This window comes from Amborella trichopoda, chromosome 7, assembly GCF_054954075.1.
Source record: "Amborella trichopoda isolate Santa Cruz 75 chromosome 7, AtrichopodaSantaCruz75HAP2 v2.0, whole genome shotgun sequence".
In the NCBI taxonomy this organism is placed as follows: domain Eukaryota; kingdom Viridiplantae; phylum Streptophyta; class Magnoliopsida; order Amborellales; family Amborellaceae; genus Amborella; species Amborella trichopoda.
This window is the reverse complement of record NC_142342.1, coordinates 3,319,367-3,345,077: the sequence shown is the minus strand read 5'-3', so window position 1 is coordinate 3,345,077 and position 25,711 is coordinate 3,319,367. Positions and strand designations below refer to the sequence as shown.

At 35.5% G+C, this 25,711-nt stretch overlaps 2 protein-coding genes across 7 annotated transcripts; one reads left to right on the top strand and one right to left on the bottom strand.

Annotated features, from left to right (window-relative positions):
- Positions 1–1,363: 1,363 nt before the first annotated feature.
- Positions 1,364–8,624, top strand: LOC105421654 (membrin-11-like). Its single transcript, XM_011629820.3, has 4 exons — positions 1,364–1,809; positions 6,438–6,558; positions 7,541–7,690; positions 8,362–8,624. Exons 1-4 carry the CDS (start codon positions 1,574–1,576, stop codon positions 8,521–8,523), a joined length of 669 nt encoding a protein of 222 aa, XP_011628122.1. The 5' UTR covers positions 1,364–1,573; the 3' UTR covers positions 8,524–8,624.
- A 3,491-nt stretch (positions 8,625–12,115) lies between these two features.
- LOC18447182 (rab GTPase-activating protein 22) lies at positions 12,116–25,107 on the bottom strand. 6 transcript variants are annotated; one of them, XR_016059485.1, is made up of 12 exons: positions 24,846–25,107; positions 23,503–23,639; positions 23,274–23,369; positions 21,545–21,648; positions 20,718–21,034; positions 18,895–19,017; positions 18,624–18,712; positions 16,213–16,318; positions 14,533–14,693; positions 13,514–13,765; positions 13,063–13,146; positions 12,116–12,650 (listed from the first exon to the last, which is right to left on the bottom strand). XR_016059485.1 is itself a non-coding variant. In XM_088872328.1 (12 exons), exons 2-12 carry the CDS (start codon positions 23,590–23,592, stop codon positions 12,636–12,638), a joined length of 1,374 nt encoding a protein of 457 aa, XP_088728454.1. In that variant the 5' UTR covers positions 23,593–23,639; positions 24,846–25,107; the 3' UTR covers positions 12,116–12,635. The 6 variants fall into 6 exon arrangements, 3 of the variants coding, with proteins under 3 accessions (XP_088728454.1, XP_006857345.1, XP_011628121.1); XR_016059484.1 differs by having other exon boundaries at positions 13,063–13,143; XM_088872328.1 differs by having other exon boundaries at positions 14,533–14,630.
- Positions 25,108–25,711: the final 604 nt, after the last annotated feature.

Below are 25,711 nucleotides of genomic sequence, written 5' to 3'. Positions count from 1 at the left end.
GAAAATAGTGAAAAAGGAACCGGATCGCCCAAAAATCGAAAATCGTCCGGTTCTAGAGAGAACCGGACGATTCTGTACAGTGAATCGCCGATTCACTGTACGGAATCGGCGAGTCCGAACAGTGAATCGGCGATTCCATACGGAATTTTTTTTTTTTTTTTTTTTTTTTTGGTAATCCATGATAGATTTTTTTGTAATCCATGATAGAATTTTTTGGTTTTTTGTAACCCATAATAGAATTTTTTGTAATCCATGATCGAAATGTTTGTTTTCTTTTCTTGTAATCCATGATCGATTTTTTTGTTTTTTTTTTTTTTTTTGTAACCCATGATAGAATTTTTTGTAATCCATGATCGAATGTTTTGTAATATATGATCGAAATGTTTTTTTTTTTTTTTGTAATCCATGATCGAAATGTTTGTTTGTTTTTTTTTAATCCATGATTGAATTTTTTGTTTTTTGCTTTTTTTGTAACCCATGATAGAGTTTTTTGTAATCCATGATTGAATTTTTTGTAATCCATGATCGAACTATTTTTTTCTTTTTTTGTAATCCACGATTGAATTTTTTGTTTTTTTTGTTTGTTTTTTTTTGTAATCCATGATCGAATTTTATGTAATCCATGATCGAATTTTATGTAATCCATGATCGAATTTTATGTAATCCATGATTGAATTTTTTGAAAATTTGTGATTTTTTTTGTTTAATCCATGATCGAATTTTTTTTTGTAATCCATGATAAATTTTTTTGAAAATTTGTGATTTTTTTTTTAATCCATGATCGATTTTTTTGAAAATTTTTTTTTTTTTTTTTTAATCCATATTATTCAAAGAGAAAACGAGAGAGATGATGATTCTGAGGCCACCCTATCCCAGCCATATTATTCACATATCGAGTCCCAACAGCAACAGTGTAGGGATGAGCACGAAATACTGTAAATTAAATGCTGAATGGCGGTTCATGCAGGGAAAGAACATATCAATATTCGTATATTCATTCAAAAACATGAAAATTCTTAATGGAGTACCCTCATTTTTTATTGAATTCCTAAAAATCAATATTTATAATGAATTTTAATAATTTTTTCGGATTTTTTTGAAACTTTATTATGACCGATTCACTCGATTCCGATCCGGATCGCCGATTCTCCGATCCGGATCGGTTTTTAAAAAGCCCGATCCGGATCACCGATCCGGTTTTTAAACCATTGATGGAAACCCATTCCAACTTCCCAAATAAAAAGGAAAAGGTCAATGACGTCATTGCAGATTTCATCATCGTCGAATATCTCGCTTAGACGGAAATGGATCATGGGCTATCGCGCAAATTCGTTATACATCAAGGGTACTTTCGTAACTTAACTGTCCTAACGCCCGGTAATTCAAATCATCCAATGGCGTTTCCTGGTTCAATATGCAAGTTTATGGGCACCTTCCTCTTCATTTTTCTAGCTCAGTAGGGTTTCATAGTTCTTTCTCCAAACTTTATTGATTTTGAGTTTTTCATTTCTTAAGCTTAGGGTTTCATCGTTCTATCGTGAAGCATCAAGAATTCTAGGGTTTTGGTCTGGCAATGGAGGGCGGGACTACTCTCTCTGATCTTTATCAGAGTTCAAGGCGCTTGCTCATGAGAACCAGAGATGGAATTGAGAAGCTTGAGCGCCTTGAAACCACATCAACCAGCCTGGATTCCTCCGAATTATCGTATTCTCTGAAACGAGATATCTCTCAGATCCAGGGTCTTTGTGCGGAGATGGATCGGCTATGGCGATCTGTTGCGGCAAAAGGTCAGAGAGATCTGTGGAGAAGGTTAGGTTTGGGAGACATTTTATTAGCTCTCTCTTCAGCTCCTTATTACTTCGGAAGTTTTCACAATTTCCATGTGAATTTAGGGATTTGTTCCAAGTTCCAACTGTGAAATTAATAGGACTAAATTTTTTTGGTGTATTGTGATGTATCTTTGAATACAGTATTGATCGTACTGTTTGGTGATATGAAATTTGATGGGAAATGTAAATGAATTTATGTTTATTTTAGTGAATTTTGGAAGCGTCTTTGAGTTCTTTATTATGAAGTACTATTAACTTTGGGAGTTAATAAGATCGTATTGTGCATCAGGGGATTTAATTGATCTGTACCAGTATTTGGATTCGAAATTAGTGCTAGTGTTTCTTTTCTAAACTGGATGTCTTGGGTGGAAATTATTGTTTAATTGTGTTTGTTTTGTGAAATGAGCAACAGATAATGTTCTGTGACATTTTTTTCTGAATTTTTAGTACTTGTATTTGATCTCTTTTCTCTAAACCTTTTTTTCTGCCCATTTTCTTGTGAATTATTTGATGTATTTTTTTGGTAATATATGTAATTTATCCATTGTTGTAATGGGAGATCCATTTGAAATTTTGAATTACGCTATTGCTTTCTGGGGAATACATGCGATTTGTGTTTGTATTTTTTAATTGGATAGAAGAACTAGAAATTTGCATCATATTGAGAATTTTGGACACTCTTCTCTCAGCTATTTTCTTTAAACTAATGTGATTTTGTTTGGCTGGCTGTTGTATTACAAGTTAAGAGCTTCATTTCAACTTTCTGAGTTCCCAGATCATAAAGATCTTGAGAATCATCTTATTTTTGGAATAATTCGATGAAATCCTGAACATAAAAATCTGTTGCTTGATGAATTATTGGAATCTTATCAGTTTCTAAATTTTCAGAAGCATCTTTCTGGAGTATCGCTTTTTACTTTTTTGTTGATTCCAAATTCACTCCTTGCATCTGACATGAAGTGCTTCTTTGAATTTACTGCTTTTTGAATTGGGGAAATCCATGTGAATATTACGCAAGAGGTCATCATGGGAATTATGTTTATTCATTTCAACATGTAACAGAGGCAATTTTTTGCTGCTTAACATCTTTTGGAAGTAGTACATTTATGTGATTTGGGGGGAACTAAGAAGTCTTCCATTAGGACAATTGGAGAATTGTTTCGTATTGTTATCTTCAATAATAGTTTGTGTACATAATATATACAGGAGAATAATAACAGAAATTCCTACTGATAAGGAAGACTAAGTCTTGAGTTTGAATGGTTCTTGGATGAGGTGACGATGTATATCCATAATATATATCCAATTTGAATGGTTTTTGGATGACGTGACAATGTATATCTATGTATATCCATAACACTACTCTTCAAGCTGATGTGTGAGGAAGAAGAACACCCAGCTTGCTAAGTAGAAAGTAAAATTGTTATCTTCCTTTTGATTTAGTTCACTGTGACATTTGGGGTACTTATCCCACTGCTTCACATTCAGGAGCACACGACTTTGTTACCTTTGTAGATGACTGTTCACGGTGTACTTGGACTTACTTAATGAAATACAAGTCTGAAACCTACAAATTCTTATATCATTTTTTTAACATGGTAGAAACTCAGTTCCGCCATCAAGTTCGCCAAATTCGAACCGATACTGGAGTTGAATTTTTATCCACTGTCATGCAAGATATGTTCTATGATCATGGCATCATGCATCAACGAACTTGTGTCCATACCCCACAAAAAAATGGTATTGCTGAGCGCAAGCATCGACACCTCTTAGAGGTTGCATGTGCCTTGCGATTTCAAGCAAACCTACCTATCAAATTTTGGGGTGAATGTGTCTTCACCGCCTGTTACCTCATTAATCGAATGTCAACACCCATTTTCTCAGGAAAAACTCCTTTTAAAATTCTCCTAAGAAAACCACCCAAATATGAGCATTTGCGAGTGTTTGGATGTCTTTGCTATGTTCATAACAATGACATTCAACAACCCAAATTTGTACCACGTTCAAAGCGTTCAATTTTTATAGGGTATCCATTAAGTCCATGTGGGTATAGGATATATGATCTCAATACTCGCACCATATACACGAGCTGTGATTGTTGTTTTTCAAGAAAAAGTATTTCCTTTCAAAAACACAGCATCTGACTCTGATCCTTCTCGTGCTGTTTTACCCAATCCCGTGCAAGAATTGGATGCCCATACTGACTCTGTTGTTTCAAACAACCAACCAACCTTCTCCATTCAATCTACTACCGATAACCATTCAAATTCTAAAAACAACGAGTTACAACCTGTCACTCATGATGCCTTATCACCCCATAGTCCCCTTTGTCAATCTACTCGTCCACACGTTCCATCAGCATGGCTTCGAGACTATGTCTGCTCTGTTGCAAATTGCAATTCATCACAGCAATAATCCATCTCCATCATGCCATCTTCAGGTAAGCCTTATCCAATTGAACATTTTCTCAATGTCCAAAATTTTCACCAACTTACAAAGCTTTTGTCTCCACCATCTGTTCCAAAGAAGAACCCAAAACTTTCTCATAGGTTGTTAAATATCCTCTTTGACGTGAAGCTATGGTAACAGAAATTAAGGCCCTTGAATTAATCAAGACTTGGACCATAGAGCCACTGCCCCAAGGAAAACACCCTATTGGATGTAAATGGGTATTCAAAATCAAATACAAAGCCGATGGAACCATAGAGCACAGCACTATAAGGCTCGTTTAGTTGCAAAGGGGTACACCCAAACAGAGGGATTGGACTAAGTTGGTTACCATGAAACCTTTGCCCCCGTCGCTAAGTTGGTTACTATGAGATGTTTACTTGCTATTGTAGCCTCTCACAATGACGATTTACATGAAGAGGTATATATGAGAATTCTATAGAAGTTGTTCGAGAAGGGGAGAACAAAGTTTGTAGACCTCGCAAGTCTCTTTATGGGCTGAAACAAGCCTCAAGGAACTGGTTTCAGAAATTTTCAAATACCCTCATTGTCGTTGGCTTGAAGCAATCACCTGCGGATTAGTCCTTGTTCACCCACAAGTCTGCAAATCTCATCACCCTTGTATTAGTGTATGTTGATGATATCATCATCACCGGGAACAATGAGTTTCAAATTCATCAACTAAAGCATATTCTTCAACAACGATTTAACATCAAGGACTTGGGAAAGTTGAAATATTTTCTTGGGATAGAAGTCGCCAGGTCACCTCAAGGAATTTTGCTCACTCAACAAAAGTACACCCTCGATATTATCAAAGAAACCGGTTTTTTGGGAGCCAAACCTGTATATCTCCCTATGGAGCAGAATTTAAAACTCTCTCCTGCAGATGGACAATTACTTGATATCCCGGATTTCATATAGAAGATTTGTTTGGCGACTGATCTACCTCACCATAACACGCTTAGACATCAATTTTTTTGTCCACATTCTTAGTCAATACATGCACCAACCAATTGAGCAACACCTTGCTGCTGCCCATCGTGTTCTTCAATACCTTAAGGGATCCCCATGTCAAGGGCTCCTTTTATCAGCAAACAATTCCTTTCAAATATTTGCCTACTGGGACTCTGACTGGGCTAGCTGTCCCACTACAAGGCGTCCACTACAAGGTACATCACATACCTTGGAACCAGCCCACTTTCATGGCGAATGAAGAAACAAACAACAGTCTCTAGATCTTCAGCAGAAGCCGAATACCGTTCAATGGCGACCACTGCTTGTGAACTAACATGGCTAAAGACTTTATTTTCAGATTTGGGGGTTCTTCATCGACTGCCAATGCATCTTTACTATGACAACCAAGCTGCCCTCCACATTGCAGTGAATCCTGCGTTTCATGAAAGAACGAAACACATTGAGATCGACTTCCATTTTATCAGAGAGAAGATTCAAGCTGGCCTCATTTCAACATCTCATATTTCCACCAAGCTTCAACTGGCCGACATTTTCACTAAACCTTTGGGAAGAGAACAATTTTACTTTCTACTTAGCAAGCTGGGTGTTCTTCTTCCTCACACATCAGCTTGAAGGGGAGTGTTATGAATCTACATGAATATACATCGTCACCTCATCCAAGAACCATTCAAACTCAAGACTGAGTCTTCCTTATTATTAGGAATTTCTGTTATTATTCTCCTGTATATACTTTGTACACAAACTATGATTGACGATAACAATACGAAACAATTCTTCAATTACTGATTTATTGATTAACAGAGGTCTCTACTCTATTTCAGGAGTAATGTTGATGGAATTTAGTTTTTCTTTTGATTCTTGAGTTCTTTGAACTCCGCCCTATTCTTGGTTTAATGAATTGGGTTTTACTTTTTTTGGTCCATGTATGTCACCATGAATTAGGTCATTATGAGGACATTTGTTTCTCCATAACTATGGGATTTAAGTATATACCAGATTATTTCTCATTTCTTTTATATGCACACCTTTTCTTATTTTTTTATATATTTCACATGTACTGAACCTATGAAATGGATCACCGAGGCATATTTTTGGATCATTTAAGTAAACTTCCATTTCATACATGGCACAATAAGTAAACATATGAGGAGGACTCTTATACAAAATGCATTTTGTATGCTACAGAAAAGTTGAACAAGTGGCAGAGGAGGTTGAATCCTTAAAGGACAGCTTGAATAAATATATGCAGCGGAATCATAGACGAACGATGGAAGCAAAAGAGAGGGCAGCACTTTTGGAAAGAGCTGTATGTAAATCTCTATTTGGTCATTATGTTTGGTAAAATTATTTTCAACAGGAAAAAGTGAATTGATTTCTAATTATTGGTCTTCATGTTTAAGCTGTATTGTTTGATGCCCTTTTTTTTCTTTCTTTGTCAATGGAAGCATGGTATTCAAACTTAAAGATAGAAACAGGCCTTTGGATTTTAGACACTGGATATGTATGCTATTTTAATACAAAAAAAAATGTATGCTATTTTAATACAAATTAAAATGCACTATACAGGCTTTGGATTTCAGACTCTTGTCATGTATAGTATTTAAGGCTGAAATGTATGAAATCAAAATATTACTCTAATGAAAATTTGGTGGCTATAACTTCCTTCACTTCATGACAGTATCCTAAAAAACATAATTATCGACGTAACGCTATCTATTAGATTTTTATGTACCACAAAAAACAATTAAACTGCAATGATTTGCATTTACTTTTGTGGATTTCTCAAAAATAGTTTGCAATATTATTTCTTCAATCATAGTCTGCCAAGTAACATATCTTTGATCGCTGAATCTAATCAATCTACATCTTTGGATAAGAAAGTAGTGGAAGTATTCTATACCAGATGAGTATGGATAGAATACTTGGACCAGACATATGCCATCCATTTTATCCAAGGATGGTGGCTAATGAGCTATTGCCTACTTTCATAGGTGCCCTATCTTTTTGGTGAGAACAGTTGCTCAAACTCCACTGCCCATGGAAGCATGGATGGTGGATGTTGGGTAAAAGTCCCTGAATACTACAGTCATATGAAGTACAATATCCGGTCCCAAAAAGTTTATACCCATCATCTTCAGCTGTTTCATAAAACACACACACACACAGAAAAGAAAAACTCAGAGAACAAAAAAACACACACACACAGAGGGTAAAAAAAAAAAAAAAAAAAAGAAGAAGAACCTCATCATCTGTCTCTCAGAAATTGGCGTCCTTCCATTTTGTTGCAGAATGGAGACAATGCTCGTGTACTGCAAATCTTTGACGAGGAAGCACAGGCAATGCAATCAGCACGCAATTCATCAATGATGCTCGACGATGCCTATACCAGTGGGGTTTCAATCCTTTCCAAGTATGCTGAACAAAGAGATCGGTTGAAGGTAAACCCTCATTCTTGATCTTCAACTCTATAAGTTCATTTAATGCAATGAGTGTGCCAATCCCCGTGTTTATGCTGATCTCTTTGTAGGATACTCTCAGTTCACAGCTCCTGGGTTTCTTCTTTTGTTTTCTGGAAAATGGTTTGTGCTTTTATGGGAGAACATGATCTGTTGTAATTATCTTGTTTTGGTCTTAAACTTTGGCAAATATATCCAAATGTTAGAAGACCTTTGAGCCTGTCAAAATATAAACGAAATTCATCTGAGTTTTCCATATTCAGGAGATAATTATGCATTTCTGCTGAATCTCGAACTGAATTTGGATTGTTCATTCTATGCAAATATTTGCAAGAGCTACAGAGAACAAAATCAAACCTAGCTATCAAATTTTGTATGTATGGTGGTATTTGAAAAGCTTTGTTATCCAATGTAGGCTTTTGATGATAAAGGGCATGCAGCCAAATGTTGTCCTAAACTCAGTGCATTCTAGACTAATATTTGCAAGAAATACGGAGATGAAATTTACTTGTGCTTACTCTTTGCGAGCCTTTGTTGTGTTCAAAAAGCTTAGCTTTTAGTTCTTTTGTGTGTGTGTGTGTGTGACATTCTTCAATTTGTTGGGATTGGAATTTTGTTACTTACGTAATTTATATCTTGTTTTGTGGGTACAGCGAGCTCATCGAAAGGCTTTGGATGTGCTCAACACTGTGGGGCTTTCGAATTCAGTTTTGAAGCTTATTGAGAGGCGGCACCGTGTCGATAAATGGATTGCATATGCGGGTATGATTGTTACGCTCATTGTCGTTGTTGCTTTTTGGCGATGGACCCATTGATCATGCGTTTTGCTTTATCAAGGTTGTTTTTGTCCTTTCAATTGTATATTCACAATTCAGCATCAAATTGACTAAGTTTGCATGAGGAAGGAAAGGAAAAATTCTCTCTCTCTCTCACACACACACACACGTATCAGCCTCCTGTTAATTGCTATTTGCGAATGGACTTCTGTCCCTGATAACTAGGTGCTTAACATATTGCAACATATATTATTCATCCACGGTATATGAAACAGATCAGATGCATGACTAGTGTTTGAATATGAAATATTCTGCTAGCAACGCCCCACAATAAAGAACAGGGAAATGCCGTCCATTAGTTTTAGCTGCTTTGCTCTTTTTAACTACAAATCAGCATAATGTTTTGGGGTTCATTGCACCATTGATGTTCCTACTGCATAAAATTTTCATTCTCTGATATCGAAATTGAAAATGTCCCGGATCATTTGAAAACACTTGTGGCCATTGGCCAAATGAGCTGCCTATGGAATCCAATGAGCCCTCTTCAATTTGACATGGCTACACTTGTACTCTTTCCTGCACATTAACAGACCAAAGACATTAATGTTGTCTGAAAAGTCAATTTTGAATTTCTAGTTTCTAATACTTGAATCTATGATGAAACGTACTGTGTCAGAAAGGTGAATTTTGAAATTCTAATTTTTTATGCTTATATATGTGTTTAATGCTAACACCAACTCGTTAACAAGTCCTTTTTGAAATAGAACATGCATGATTGCATAGAAGTGTGACTTAACGTACATAATGGGACTCCCTAGGAGATTGAGCATGCTAAAGCCATCTAAAAGAATCTATACATCGTGGACGTATATCCTATCTAAATTGGGGATAATGTACTACTATCAAGTGTGTTGTATGCTAAGGTACTCATACTTGCCAACCACCGTTCAAACTTGTCAACGAATCGTAAGGGTGCACCGACACCCCGCTGATGAAAAAGATGGATTAAGAGGGACAAATGCTCATCAATGGACAGTCATGTCCCTCAAGTTCCTATGCCTCACCAAGCAATATAATTAGATAGTGTAGATGTCAGGGTCCACGCAATAACAGGTATAGGCCTTGACACCTGTACACCTCACCTACAAAAATATGAAATATGCAGTGAGCAACAAATTCAAGCTACAGGGGTTCAAAAACTGCATCCTTGCAAGTTCACAACTTGGCTATTAATTTCCCTCCAATATTGTGACTATGATATTGTAAAATAGGACCGCATCGAGTATCAATTCATGTATGGAATTGTATATGGTGAGACCATTTACTTTTGATACAGGTGGTCACAATTATTTACAGCCATCTGATATGAAATCTGATAGCTTGGATGTGTCATGAAGTTCAAGAAAAATTCGTTTGAAGCTTGAGCTTGGTCAATGAAATAAATTTAGCCATCTAATTTCACATTGGTTAAGATTAATTTTGACCCCCTTATATCAAAGATAAATGGTCTCATTGTATACATTTCCTTCATGTATTGTAAGTAAGACAACTTGAGAATTTCATAAGGACTATTTCAACACGCCATTAATCCAATCCATAGTTCAAAATAACTATGATCATTGGAATGGTAATTCATTGGACTGGAGTTGGGAATTGGCCTATTTTCTCTAAAATGCAATATTCTTTTTGTATAATATATTTGTTTGATAATTTAAATACTCAAACAAATATATTATAGATGGGGAAGATGATCTGTGCAACTTTTTATTTGTTCTCTATTTTTTTGTTTTCGACAAGATCCTCGATTCGACCATATGAAATGCCTAATTTACAAAGTGAAATGAAGGGCTGATCCACCCAAAGAATCCTCATGATTCGCAACTTGAAATGAAGGGTTGATCCACCCAGACCATCTGTTTTCTAAAATATTTGTCATATCCTTGCTAAATCTACTAGCCATAATTATCAATCCGATGAACTGCAGTTGCAACTATTTAGGGTTGGCTTTTAATAGGGATGTGGCAAAAAATGTCTGTTGATTAACAACCTAACATCAGAGCTCCAAGCTGGGACACAACCTATCAATCTTAGACAGCGCTATTACTAAAACCTTGTGCACCCAAACAAGGCTTAAATTTGTAAGAAACAAATGCACAAGGGAACTTTGGGCTAGTTACTTTCCTCCATAATCTAGAGACCGGGCACAACACTTGAACCATGGACATTAGTCTTTCGGTGCTGCATGGCGAGGAGGCAGACCAGCTTGCCCAAGAGAGCGTATTATGGAGGCAGACCAGCTTGCCCAAGAGGGAGGGAGCGCTCTTGTAATTTATTCTTTCTTCGTGTTATTTTCTTCATGTTTTCTTTGTAACTCTTCATTACTCCATGAAACTTTCTACTTACCGTTCCAAAAAAACACTTAGAAATTGGCTATTTTTGCTTGCGTAACCTTTCAAAAAATGTGTAGCTTTGTTGAAATCTCACAGGAATTTCTGCAACAAAGTTTTTTACTATAATTCTTTGAATTAAACATATTATTACAAATATCAAACATCTCTCTCTCTATCTCACACAAACACACAATTGGCCTGGAGATTAAAAAACTCATCCATAATTGGGTTATATACAGTAGACAAACGGTTTGAAATATTTTTGTAGGTACAAGTTCAAACGTAACGAGAACTCCAAGTACACTTTGCTTTTAAGAAACTGATTCAAATTAGTTCCTTCTTTATTTCAGCTCAGAACAATAATTTGTATAGGAAAATGGTTTGAGAGGGCCACATCCCTATCAAAATAAGTGAAGCCTCACCTCATAACTTATCGAAAATTGCAATTCAAGTATCAGAAAACTTTAAATCGATCATCTCTGCTTGACCATTAGGGTTGTGAAAAAAAAGAGGATTTCAAGCTCTAAAAATAGTGTATGTTGAAACAAATTATTCGGACCGTCCATTTCGCCCTAAAAATAAATGTTCCCCAATCTGCAAAATCTGCATCATTTTTTGAATTTCAAATTTTATTGTCGGTATTGAAAGTTGATTTTAGATCCATCATAGAAATTTCCATAACTGAAAGTGCTTTCTAGACAAAGATTTGAAGTGAGGCTTTATTTTGTTTTCATACAGCCTAGGCTTTATAAAAACTTCATCCGTAATGGAAAGTACACTTTGAACTTTTAACTCACTTTCAAAAGGACTTGGTTTCTATGCGGCCAAGCCCGCATATGTAGAAATGTAGGCCTTTTAATAAATCTTTTTTGAGATGGATTTTGAGACTTAATTTTTATGGACATGTAATCTCTAACAGGGAGATCATGAATATGAAAAAATAAATAAATTTTAAAACTAAAAATAATAATTTTAGTAAAAAAAACATTTGAATCGGCAGTTTCCATTGTTTTTAGATGAAACACCTACTTGCATCCATCTTTAAGATGGATACTTTACATTTTCTGGAGCACACATGTAGAAATGCGGTCGAGCCCGCATGAAACAATTTTCCATACTAAAATTATTTCAACTTCTTGTCCCCCCTCCCTCCCTCTCCTTTTCCTTCTTTCTCTCTCAAAACTGTGGCAACTTTGGTGACCCATTCTGAGATAGCTAGACAAAAATGGCAAAAATTACAGTTACAGTTCAATAGGAAGTTTGTATTGCCAAGTCTCAGAAATACCATAATAAATAATACATCTCCCTACTGTTTCCCTCGAGGAATAAACACAATCAATCCAGTTATACAATAATCAAACATAATACCAAAAGAACAAAAGAAAAGCTGGGGAAGAGAGAAAAAATTACACACATGTGACTGAGAGAGCATAAATTACAGAATGCGGAAAATATATAGCAAAAATTGCCCCATGCAGAGAAAGAAAGAGCATGGGTTGGAGAGAAGAGTGATCAAATTACAGACAAAAATTACAAACAATGACATAGAAAGGGGAGAGAGTGCTCAAAATTACAAACTATGGCATTGGAGAAAGAGGGAGGGAGGGAGGGAGGGAGAGGGGGACAGAGAGAGAGATTCACCGGGAATCTGTGATTTCCAAAAGGGTTCAAGCAAATGCAGCCCCCGTAAATATGCTGCAAGACTGTAACGTCTTTTTAGAATCTTCCGATACGAAAAACTAGTTGCAAGCCGATTGATGCCTAGGATTTATTGGCCTGTAGCATCAGAAATCACTTAAAAACTCTTATCTCTAAAGCATAGTTTTCAAGACCGGACCAAACCACCAATTGGTGACTTAGCCGACAGGTCAAAAGCGAAATTTGGGTTTGGACGAATAGTCAAAACCAATTTTCGACCCGTTTTGGTTAATTGGACCAGCCGGTTCTGACCGGTTGGACTAGTTAAACAAAGTTGAGAATTTTATTGTATTATATTTATATTTTTAAATTATTAAATTTATTTTTATTCTTTTTTGAAAAATTTGGTCGAACAGGCTTGATCTAACCAAACCGTTCACCGATTCATTGGTTGGTCCAATCATGACACTACTCCAAAGTGTCTAAATCTCCAAAGCATCCTTAAAGTACAGAGAAGAAAATTTTGATCAAGTTCATGGTCAACACTTGCCTTCAGATACTTCTTGTGAAGATTCATTGCATCTTTGCAAGCCTTTTTGGCATCCAATTTTCCAGTTATATCGTTCAGAATCTGCTTTTAAAATCAACCAAAAATCCTTCTTCAGAGAAGAGTTAACAGCTATAATTGAAAGTAAGCCATATTCATATCAAGAGTTCACAAGAGAGAGAGAGAGAGAGAGAGAGAGAGAGAGTTAGTGAATCTTGTATTTGTCTTAAAATGTGATATCAAGACACCACGATGCACTACAGATAATTACAGATTTTCCAGAAAGAGAAAGGTCGAAACATTTTTAAAGACATGATCCAGAATGCTATCTTCTGCATACGTCTGCAAGGCGCATGTGTTTGTGTGTGTGTGAGAGAGAGAGATGTATGTGTCTTGTGAGAGAGACAGAGAGAACTTTGACGACATCATCAAGACCATGAGAGAGAGAGAGAACCTTGACAACATCATCAAGACCACTTGCTTCCTTCAACAGCCTGGAGCTCTTGGCTTTGAGGACACCGGCAACTACGAAAACCGATATTGGGGGACTCTCTTTGTTCTTCCCATTCTTCATGTTCTCTCTCTCGAACTTCCCATACTGTTTCATCTTATCTTTCCCTTTTGCCAGCCCACTATTTAAAGCAGCCGAACCCAACACTTTGTATGAAGAGAACAGGTTTGGGTCATACTCAAGAGCCCACATCAGCTGCAACACATGGAAAATAAGGGACTTTAACATTCAAAACCACAGACACCAAAGCCAACACTAAAGATTTTTGAACCTGTAAAGAGAATTCATTGCCATTTTTCCCTCCATGGTTAACAAGATGCACAATCTTTGAAGACGAGGTTCCTTAAATATGGTCATGTAACGAAACCTCACTTTCCAAGGAAAAATTAGGGGATCTTACATTCAAAACCAGAAAGCAACGTCAACCCTGCAAAGAGAATTCATCTCCCTCCCTCCCTCACTGCTTTTATTTCAAAAGACCAACACTCTGAATAGTTTTAATTCAGGGCCAAAATCCTAAAGCATAGGTTTCTGCAGCATCAGAAAACCAGGTTCCACTAACTTGGATAGAGAAAGAACTGGCATGAAACAACATACTTTGTGAAATGTATCCTAAACCTAGGTTTTCCAACAGTTAGATTACTGGATTGTTTTCCCTACAATGAACAAATTTGGAAGATATTGGTAATGGCCTGATAGACTGCATCTACCTTTCAAATAAATGTGCTCCCAAAGAAAGAATTCAAGCTAAAGAACAATGTAGGAGGGTAAGAATCAAATCAAAGAATTCAAGCTAAAGAACAATGTAGGAGGGTAAGAATCAAATCACTATCAAAATTTGTGGAAAAAACTGATAGGTGAAAACACTTTTGCAGCATTACTCATGGCAAATGCCATATTCATTAATGCTGGTTAAAGGAACCCCAAATCCACTTCTTTCTATTAAAAACTTAAATGCTCACCTCCCAAAGAAACAGAGAATCCCCAAATGAGAATTCTCTTCGGAAAAGGACCATCAGCATGCGAAATGCAAACAAGTAGTTCCCTCCATCCAGCATCTCTGAAATTTGACCATTCCATCGTCATTAGTTCCAGCATGCATCGGTAAGTCATCCTAGAAGAACTGAAAAAGACAAAACATAATTGGAAACTAATAATAAGACACTTCTTGCCAATTTTAACTGCGCTAATATGTGAAATAAAAGAACGCGTAGAAAGGACCTCCATGTGTTTGTTCCCCAGCAACTAATGGTGATGGTTGGTTGCATTAGATAAAATCCTTAAGAGTGATCTGCCTTCATAAGGGAAGCATAACATACACAGCTTGTGTATGGTATATGATACAAACAGGGGCATCTATGTTCCATCCTCAAATGACAGACTACGGAGATTTCAGTAACTATATCAAGAACTCTAGGTAATCTCCAATTTCCTTTGTTGAGAAGAGTGGATAACCTAGATATGCACCATAGACCTAGATGTGTGTTATCTGGACACTTTGAAAATTTCTTTTTCTTTGGACTCTTGGGATTTAGAATAGTGTTAAAAAGACCAGACTGGTCCAACCAACTAGACCGTCGACCGGTGCCTTGGCTAGTCTAGCAAACGCAAAAACGGTTTGATTGAAAACAAGTCAAAACCAATGTTTGACTGATTTTGACCAGTCAAACCAGCAGGTTTTGATCAGTTAGATTGACCAAAAAATTTGGGCAACTTTATTTTAACGATCTCTTCTTTTCTTTTTTTGAGAATGTTAACAATATCTTATTTTAAACCATTATTCCTTGTTTTTCTTTGTTTTTCTTTTAAATCCATACCAACATGTTCAACTTTTGCCAGACTGGTTTTAACTGGACCGGACCTCTGACGTGATCGGTGGCTAGTCTGATTTTCATAACACTGATATAGAAGGTGGCACAATATCCCTTGCGTTTGCTTAACTCAAAGACCACATGCTTACTTGCATGGATTGTGATTATATTCCTAGGGAATGATTCCTGTTAGCAGTTTTTCAGAGTATTTCGGTAAAAAGCATGAGATTTTTGAGAGATAATCCAAATAGATCAGTGGTGGCAGATCTTATTAAAATGAGTATTGCTATAGGTTATGCATTAAATATAGAAAAATTATGGGGACTCTAGGGGAAGGATCTTGTGTGGGATTAGAGGAACGCCTTTAAGCAAAAGTTTAATTGAAAAGGAGCTACTTAATATGTTGCATACATAAAACAAACGTGAAAAGAAAATTAAATTAAATACTTATCATCTAAAAATAAAAATAAGCAAGCGAACAGCAACTTCCAAATTATCAATCAGGAAGGGAACTATCAAAACTTAAAAGGAATGAAAATAAAATCTAAAGTTTTTCTTTCTCTTTTTCCTCTCTAAGCAATACTTTGCTCTTGCATGCTGCTCGCATTTGGGACTTTCCAATTTTAAGAAATTTCTTTTCTGAGTAAACAATGCCTAGGAATTTTCTTTAGATCTGCAGCATTCTATAAACTTCATAGAAAACTATTGTAGAGTAATCTAGAAATGGATATTCTAATAGAGGAAACAACTCATATAACCCAAGTTATCAAACCCGAAAACTATTTTTGTTAAAAAAACAAAAACATAAAACACAGCATCAATGACTCTTACCTAAGTGTTGATGAAGCTTGGGATCAAGAGTTCGGATTACCGATGCTAGCTTATCAAGTTGTGATTGAACCCCAATAGAGCTTACTGTGCATCTAAAATTTCCTCGCTTCAAAAGATGCAAATGAATAACAAATTACAAAGAATGCTCCCATAGATTAATAAAAAGTTCAGTGACTAGATGATTTACATGTAGAGAGAATGTTGCATAGGCAAAACTATAATTGGCGTGACAAACAACAAAAATGAAACCAACTTGAGAAAAACTATTGAAACATACTCGGCTTTAAAATATTTATAAAACTCACAGCATCTTAGTAAATTGAATAAAACCGCCCCAACTATGAACAAGTACATACAAATCTTTCAATGGTGAAAGAGTAGTGATCCCGTAATATTGCAGGACCTATCTATGTAATATTCTTGCTTTAGAAATATGCGTCCATGACTTTATTGAGCAATAGAAGTACTTCCTCTCTCTTGATACACACACACACACACATACATATAGGATGTCTACAGTTAACAACCTCTTGAAATAAGTTAGAATAGGTTGTGATTGGTGTATTTACCAAAAAGCCAATTCTTGTTGTTCAAAAAATGTATTTTTTATAAGTAAATCATTATGGTTATACCTTGGAACTTTATTAATATAATACCCTTGTCCTTTAGTAAAAGTTTAACCTACACTATGAAAAAGATAGCAAAAGTACCAATTGCCTGTTACTGATAATTACACACGCACCCTTAATAAACAAAATACCAAAAAAAAGTAACTTCTTTCAAAAAAAAAAGAAGCTACATATTTGGTAAATCTACCCTTTAAAACCAATTGACGATGCACAGTAGCCTTCCATCTATAGGAAGGGGAGGGATGTGGGGCCAAGATCAATTGGCACCAATGGAAAGGCAGGGTTCGAAGAGATCCACATTCATCAACAACTTGTCACTTCTATAAGAAAACAGGTGAAGAAAAGCTTCTCCTTTTTACAAGGAGATAGTTTACTCATATTTTTAAAATGAGGCAATTTGATTGCATATCCAAGTGAGCCAGTTAAGGAGGCAAGTAGAACATGGCACTCTGCAAGGCCCCAAGAAATGCTTGTTCTGAAAAAATAAGAAAATTCCTAATCATGGAGAAAATCCAACAGTTTTAGCTAAGAAGTTAAAATGGATTCTGAGTTTCTGTCTACTATATTACTCAGTTGAGGCGTAGTAGCCAGAATAACGGCAATTTGAGACAATTCTGTACAAGAATTGGACAATATGAGCCATCTGATACACAGCTGGGGGTCTTTCATTTCATTTATAAGCACCAACATCATATCAATAGAAGGCCCTCCATGAGTGCAGTCCAATAACATGAGTCACAGCTCTGAAATATCTTAAAAATTTGATGACGTTTCAGAAATACTGATGGCAAATTGGTGGATTATTCAAACCATTGGCACAAAGAAATTTCTAATTTCCCTATAAAATGATGACCGCAACTTAAATGACACTAAGGTTTAAAAATAATAACACAAGGTTAACAAGAATAGAACACCATGTTCGACTCTAAGTAGAAGATACAGAGTCATCCCTGATGACTTATTCAGCGAATGCAACTGCATATATTCCTCATAATAGCATTATAAAAAATTAGGTCTTCTAATCAGCTTTGATGACAAACTTTCCAGCTCACCATTTGCAACCAAAAAAAGTAACTAGTGGCCACATAAAGATAACACAATCTCTAAAAGGTATAGTGCTACAAACACTTAAAGTAGTTTATAAAATGTCCCCAGGTAAGGGAAAGAGCATACAAATCAAAGGGCAGAAACCAGGCCAAAAACAAGTAAGAAACATTCCTAGTATATAGGTAGCATTGAAGTTGACATTCAAGGTCCACAATTAGGTAGTAATGAAGTTTGCATTTAAGGCTCCACATTCCAGGTTACAAATAAGAGGACATGTTGTCAAATAAATCTCTAATCTGGAATGTTTTAGGTCTCAAGCTGGGCTGATATTCAATAAACTACTTACTCATGAAAGGTTACAGGATTTCTCATTAGTTTTTAAGAACCCTCTGTTTCTTTGGTAAGAATTCATTTTTTGTGTCAAGTTCATCAACCCTTACTTAATCTCTGACCTGCAAATAGATTCCAAATACATATGATGGCAACAAGTACATGAAGAGCAAAAGAAGAATTTGCTCAGAAGATGGGCAAGGTTTTAGTTCAATAACAAAATTTCGAAGTATAAATGAAGTCTAAAGTTACATCAATAACAAATTTACAAAGGATAAATGAAGTCCACAGTTATAAATACCTAATAAGGTATATAATTTAGCATAAATATGTATTTGCAACATCATTGGCACGAGAGAGACAGAGAGAGAGGGGGAGAGAGCACACAAGGATCGGTAGGCATACAAGTTTACGCATTAGATGCTCAAAGCACCAAAAGGCATCTGCTTCATTTTCGAGAAGAATAACCATTGGAGAGCAAAGATCACTCATTCCTGATTTGAAAGAAGCCAGAGTAGCAGATTAGATACAAAATCGACTAACGGAAAAAGCTGAAAAATTGCCATGCCTACGGATGAAAACAAGAAATAGGAAAACTTAGGCACAATATGGTAATGTAATAAAATGAATACATCTTCGTAAATTACATATAGAAAATTCTAAATGCCATTCTCACCTTGACAGTAACCAATGTCCTCATCTATCCATGAATAAACTGACAATATATCCCAAAGCCTTGCCAAATTTTCTTGGTTCTCATAAAAGAGCAGTGTCCGGTCAGTGCGAACCACATCCAAACCTACAGGACATTGCTAAGACCATAACAAGCAAATAAAAAGAATATTGCTGGTACACATCAATGCATTTAGGCAAAAATGAAATCCCATCTAGTTTCTAACATATCAAATAGTTTCGAGTAATTTGTAATTAATAGAAAGAAAAAGGCACAACTCTCCTTCCTCATGTCGCTATTCAACTCTGTGTCACCCACAAGGTGAAACCCAGTCTCAGCCCATTCAGCATGGAAATGCTTAAATAAATATTTTTCAGGTAATAAACAGCCACTGCAGATTAGTCCAAGGGGCTCATTAAAGCACAATATACAGTTCTTTATTCTTTGCCATTCTATTCTCTACAAGACACCTTGTCCAAAGAATTTGAATCCTCTCCTAAGCAACATCCATACTGTTAAAAACTTAAAAATATTTTCCCACCTCATCCAATTCTACCAATCATGAGAGCAGACTGTGGCCAACGAGGAAAAGGGTTGAGGAAGAAAGGGATAGAGCAAGCCTCTCCTCCTCAACACAACTTGCGGCCAAGATAGAGAGAATGAGAGTGCGAGAGAATGAAAGAGGAAGAGCAAGAAGAGGCACGAAGCTCTCAAGCAGCTCAAGACCATAAGGAATCTCAGGTAAGCTGATGTTTACATATAGTTACGAGTTCCTAACCATGTAGAACTGGATGTCCTTAATGGATACACAATAAATGAGCATTTAAGAAACAATGTTAGACATGCCAATTGGATTAAGTCCAAGAGTGATGTTACAAAACATATCTATGTCTCAAAACACAAAAAAAGGTAATTCACGTATATAGAAGTCAAAGTGCATCTCAATTCTCAACAAAGAAAGCATCAAATGTCTATACATTAGATGGTCAGTGACTCTTTGAACCAGTGCACCGAGACTCGGTTGAGTCCACTCGGAGTTTCCCCTAATTGAGTGTACAACTCCTGGATATTAAAAAAAATTAAAAGTTTCCAAAAAGAAAAGTTAAAAATGTGGGATTGATGTATACTTTTTTTGTGTATGATTTATATGTTTTAGCTAAGATTGGTGAGTGTTTTTTTGTCACAAATCCCTATTTTTTATACTTCTCTATTTTGGGATTTTTTAAAATGCCCCAACTATAAATCTGTTTTTCCTAAATCCATTTTTCCAATACTTGTTTAGCTTACTGTTTTATTTTGTTTTTAATTTATTTTTTTGAATTTTTCTCATGTTTTCCAATTTCTTGAAGGCTTTTCAGCCCTATGCCGGACTAGGCCTAGTAATTTGCCTCTGCCACGGGGTGAATTCCCTGGCTAAGGCCAGTCTCGGCGCACTGCTTTGAACTAATGTTTCTCTTGTCTTTCCAGTTATTTCAAATAAATTCCTCATGGAACTAAAGCCAAAAACATTGTCATCATACTTGACAAACATGAAAAATTAGAAAATATGAAAAATAAAAATTATTAAAAAAAGACTGATGTCCATTGCTAACAAAGAACCATGTTACCAAACTTCAACAGCATGATAAAATCTATGAATCACCAAGGTTGAATTAGGATATATAACTCTATATATATATATATATATATATATATATATATTTTTTTTTTTTTTTTTATTTTTTTTTTTTTTAATTTATTTATTTATTTTTTACAAGGTTACATAGGAATTAGGATGGGTTATCAAAATATTTATTCCTTGTTTTCAATTTGAGTCATCATTATACCTATCTGATGCAAAGTAAGTTTCCATCGAATGATTTTCTTATTCAAAGGTGCATCACTGATAGACACATCCATATTCACAAATCCATCTGCAGCCGCTTTCGAATTCACCCCCTCAAATTTTTCGTCTTGAGAATCATCAAGTGTATAATTATCCCCTCTTTGCAAATTTACAGGCACTGCTTTGTCAGGTTTTTCTCCCACCAGATCTTGAATAGGATACCCATCTTCTGTAATTATAGGTGTTGTTATAACTTTCCCACTGCCAATAACTGCATCCAAATCCTGGCATTCTTTTTTCCACCTCCCATATTGTTCCCTGTTACAAACCAAGACACATGTCATACAAACCTACATGACTAACATTGTTATATCTTGAAGGGATGATTATCATAAATGAATTAAAAAACTTGAGGTGATTACAATGAAATTTCTTTGTTTAATAATAAGTAAAACCGACAAATAGAACAGGTTCCTAGAATGTGTCATGAGCTAATTGTATATTAATAAAATCATTAAAAAATGCTACTTGAAATGTGCACATCTTCTGTCTTGTGACCTAGAGGTGCAAAGCTCTTCTTCATCTCTTGATCATTAGTCCGAAGCCCACAATTAACCACCCAAGAAATGAGAGTATATAAATACTCCAAATGTAGGGAGTTTCACATGGGAAAGAACCATCATAAATGTCAAAATATGCCTATATTTTTTAATTAGATAAGAACAAATAAAGGCATTAAAAGGTAAGACAAGGATAATGCCATAGTACATTAACTTTTAACAATTTAGGCCCTTTCACATGCTTAAAATCAAAGGACAAGATAGGCACCTTCGCTGTTGTCTTAATTGATTCCGCTCCTCGTAAGTGCTCTTTGGATCAAAACATCCCAATAGAAACTCCCAAACTTCTCCTCTAATTGATGGATGGACACCCTAACATGAAGAACAAACCACACAAATAAATGCTTTGCAAACATAAACCAGTGAAGAGAAACAGAAATAAGAAACTCCAGAGAAAGGTAGTACTAGCATAGATTCTCCCAGGGAATGACCACTTCAACAGCGTTCACATAAAATAATATTTTGTGGATTGATCAGATTTAATTACAACATTTATTTGTTTCTAAGTAATTTTCAAGTGTAGCACCTGGTCCAAGTCATTATCATTATGCGCTTCAAGAAAATGAGATAAAGGGAGAGGGTAGAGAGGCTAAAACAACCAAACCATGATTACAAATCAAGACTCACTCTAGTACATTCAACTTGGAAATCTACCTAGGTTTTTAACTACTAAAACTTGAAGGAGTCCGATGTTGGCTTCTAAACATGCTCTATCTCAATAAGAACTAGGGCAAGTCCTCAAGTCTTCGGAAAGCCATGAAAAACAGCAAGTTCACTTTTAAGTTTAAAGCAATAAATAACCAATGAGCAATTATACATGATACATGCAATGAGTGGAAATTTTACACACTACATGCAATTCTCAGGGATGATGTAGCTTTTGTCCATTTAATTTTTAAAATTAAAATATGGATACAGGTTTGATATCTGAAATATTTCCACCATGCTTCCAAATCCTAATAAATAAGCGACAACTATGCCAATCCCAACATGCACCTCAAACATTTAAACATTTATAGAGAATAGTTGTTGAAATATTATTCCATCCCCATTAATCAGGTAACCAAAGATTTAAGTTATTTTCTATTATATCCATATAATGGGTCATATTTCCCACAGCTCATCGGCAATGGTCAAATGTGTTACCATGGTCAACATGCAGGCCTGCAAGTTCTTACTCGAAGATTATGTAACCACCAAAAGAGGCAGCATTTGAAAATAGCACAAGCTCCTAAGATGATGGCCACTAAATATCCACATCCACCAAGAAACATTCAAACTTTTGCATCCTTGTCATAAACTTTTATGCCACTGAAATAAATAAGGAAAAATTTCGTACAGACCCCTAATTCCCCATCTTATTTCACGGTAGACCCTCATTCTATTTTTTTTCAAGCCGCATAAAAAAACCCTCGAGTATTTCACCGTACCCCTTCATCTCTTCTCTCCCACGTTTATTCACTTTTGGCCACAAAACTAGCCCCCAACAAATTGTTTTATTCCATCTCATTTATTTCCAACACTTTTACTTCCAATAGGGTTAAAAAAGGCTTTAGATTGAGATGGAATAAAACAATTTGTTGGGGCTAGTTTCTGTGGCCAAAAGTGAATTAACATGGGAGATAAGAGATGAGGGGGTACGGTGAATACTTGAGGTTTTTTATGCCGCTTGAAAGAAAAATAGAAGGAGGGTATACCGTGAAATAAGATGGGGAATTAGGGGTCTATACGATGTTTTCCCAATAAATAACTTATGATAATAGCGTCAGCTCTCAATACAATGCCACAAATATCTACCAAGAAACATTTAAGATTTTTGCAAGCATAACATAAACATGTAAATCATTATGACCCAAAACATGCATACAAACAACTACAACCCATGCAAATCAGCATAAGTAGAACTTGAAGTAAGGCTCACAAGAGATGTTCCATACCCCACGCTGTGTTCGACTAAGCACTTTGGCAATATCTAGATGACCTTCTTGGGAAAATGAAGCATGCCATCGTCGCGCGCTAAGAGTTCTTCCAGACTGTCACCACAAAAGCATGAATCATATGGTCGTTGAAGGACCATGTAATATTGAATAGAAGATATTATAAAAAGGAAAATAATCTTAAGAATAAAAAATTGCAAGAAAGAAGCAATAAACTAAGCCTACTAACCCTAGGCTTGAACCGGGTCTTTGGGACATCATCAGAGCATTCAGGCCGTATAGCATAAAATGATTGTGAATCACTTGTTCCCTTCCACATGTGAATTTAAGCCTCACAGGACAGCCGAATTGACTTATATATTCCGCCTACCAAAAAACAGCACGATATTTTAAACACCAATCACTAACAAACCCTAACTTCCCCAACCCCGAGGTTGGATGACCACATGGGTTTTGGTCATCATGTGATTGGCTCTATACCTAAAGCTGTCAATTTGTGAGTTCCATGAAAACTGGTATTTTCAGTTGTCGTCTAGCTCAAAAAGTGGCAGTATTTTATGGGTGAATGCACAACTGAATGGAAGGACAAAGTGGCACCCAAAGGTGTCACTTCAAACAAAAATAGATCGTCACCCAAAACAGCACCGAGCCATGGTTCATTGAAGAATTCAAACAAACCCCAAAGTAAGCAAATGTGTCATACACTTGAAGGGGACCATACACATCAAAGTGATTAAGAATTTTGATATCCATAGAGAAAAGCTTCAGGATAAGTTACCCAGCACTCAGAAAGCAACCCAAAATATGAACTCAGATTACCAATCTATGCTTTTCCTAGAAAAAAAAAATGAATGGAAAAACGAGACTAGATCCCAATCCCAACCAAATTAAAAAAAATAAAATAGACGTTTATAATTCCGCCTAGTTCTTATGTCAGGAGGAGAACAAAACTAATCAGGGAATTTCAGACCCCTGAGAATCAATAAAAAACATCAAACCTGAGCATTTATTACTACTTTCGGGACAAATATATCATTTAAATAAAATATGGAAAACACCCATATAAATGAAACCAAGATAAATGAAAATCCATTGCCAATTTCGAGCAACCCAAAACCTAGAAATAACACGAAATCAATAAAAGTAAGACAATGATGAAAAAGGCATTAGTAAAAATATGATTTCTCACAAATCAAGTCATGTGGATTACCTCAATACCAAAGAACTGAATCTCTACAATACATGACCTTGGACACCCAATTAGACAAATTTTTGGATTATTTAATAAATGATCGAATGAAATCTGAATGAAATCGAAATTCCTGATTTTCAATTGAATGTCATTATTTCATGAAGAAAGAAAATAAGATAAAATTCCTACAACCCAATTATACGTAAAATTAACTGATAAAAAAATAAAGAGCACAAAAATAAATACAGAAAATTCAATAAAATTACGCAATGACGATGAAATTACAAAGGGCGATAAGGATCAAAAAAATTTAGACCCAAAAATAAATAGTTAATCCAATAGCACAAACAGAAAACTAAGAAGAATAGAATGGCCCGTACCTTAGAAACACTGATTCCAATGACTGATAAAGAGTGTCAGTTTCGAGTTTTCAAATTTAAGAGTGCGTTTTGGAACTCACCAGCTCGTGAGTAAATTTATGAGAGAAGAGGAGAGAGGAAATCAGGTTTTGAATTGGAGGTTAGAGAGAGAAAATTAGATTTTCCATTGCGGGTTAGAGAACGGAAATTAGGGTTTCAGATGTGGCGGGGATAACGAAAATGAATTGACATTAACGGTTTGCTGGTTTGTCCATTTTATTCCGGCAAATAACGATAACTGATTAAATAATAATAATAATAATAATAATATTATTATTATTATTATTATTATTATTATTTTATTTTATTTTTTTTGTTCTTATTTTTCAATTTAATTTTTTAGTGTTAGTTTAAGTTTTTTTCTTTTTAAAATTTGATTGTTTTTTATCTTTTTAGTTATTTTATTATTATTTTAGACAAATTTCAAAGTGCCAACTATGCATCCTCGATGAATTAAGCAGTTTGGACTTGGCACAAGGAGACGTGGGGGTGAAAATGTTTTGTTTTTTACAAATAGCCAACCAAAGAAAAATTAAAAATTAAAAAATTGGGAAAAAGTTTATATAAGGGTGACTCTAAACACTTAAATTAAACTGCACCTAAAAAATCCAATAAAATTGCTATTTTAATGTTCAAAAATCCTCAAAGCGATCATCTCAACCTCGAGATTTATGAACAAGAGAAAAAACCGATTCCAAGTTTTGAAAAGAGTCCATCTTGCAATGCATTTTTAGATCGGTAAGTTTTAATATTTTTCAAGTATTCATAGATCTGCTCGATGTACACTATTTTCAAAGCCTTAAATTTTATTATTAAAAAAAAATCAA

What these genes read in the sequence shown, in the direction of transcription:
- LOC105421654 (XM_011629820.3), top strand. Translation starts at nt 1,574, where the DNA reads ATGGAGGGCGGGACTACTCTCTCTGATCTTTATCAGAGTTCAAGGCGC. An exon ending in CAGAGAGATCTGTGGAGAAG is followed by an intron (nt 1,810 to 6,437) that starts GTTAGGTTTGGG and finishes TGTATGCTACAG; the next exon opens with AAAAGTTGAACAAGTGGCAG. An exon ending in AACAAAGAGATCGGTTGAAG is followed by an intron (nt 7,691 to 8,361) that starts GTAAACCCTCAT and finishes TTGTGGGTACAG; the next exon opens with CGAGCTCATCGAAAGGCTTT.
- LOC18447182 (XM_011629819.3), bottom strand. Translation starts at nt 23,592, where the DNA reads ATGTGGAAGGGAACAAGTGATTCACAATCATTTTATGCTATACGGCCT. An exon ending in TTAGTCGAACACAGCGTGGG is followed by an intron (nt 21,649 to 23,273) that starts GTATGGAACATC and finishes TCTTCATGTTAG; the next exon opens with GGTGTCCATCCATCAATTAG. An exon ending in ACTTACTTTGCATCAGATAG is followed by an intron (nt 19,018 to 20,717) that starts GTATAATGATGA and finishes AATGTCCTGTAG; the next exon opens with GTTTGGATGTGGTTCGCACT.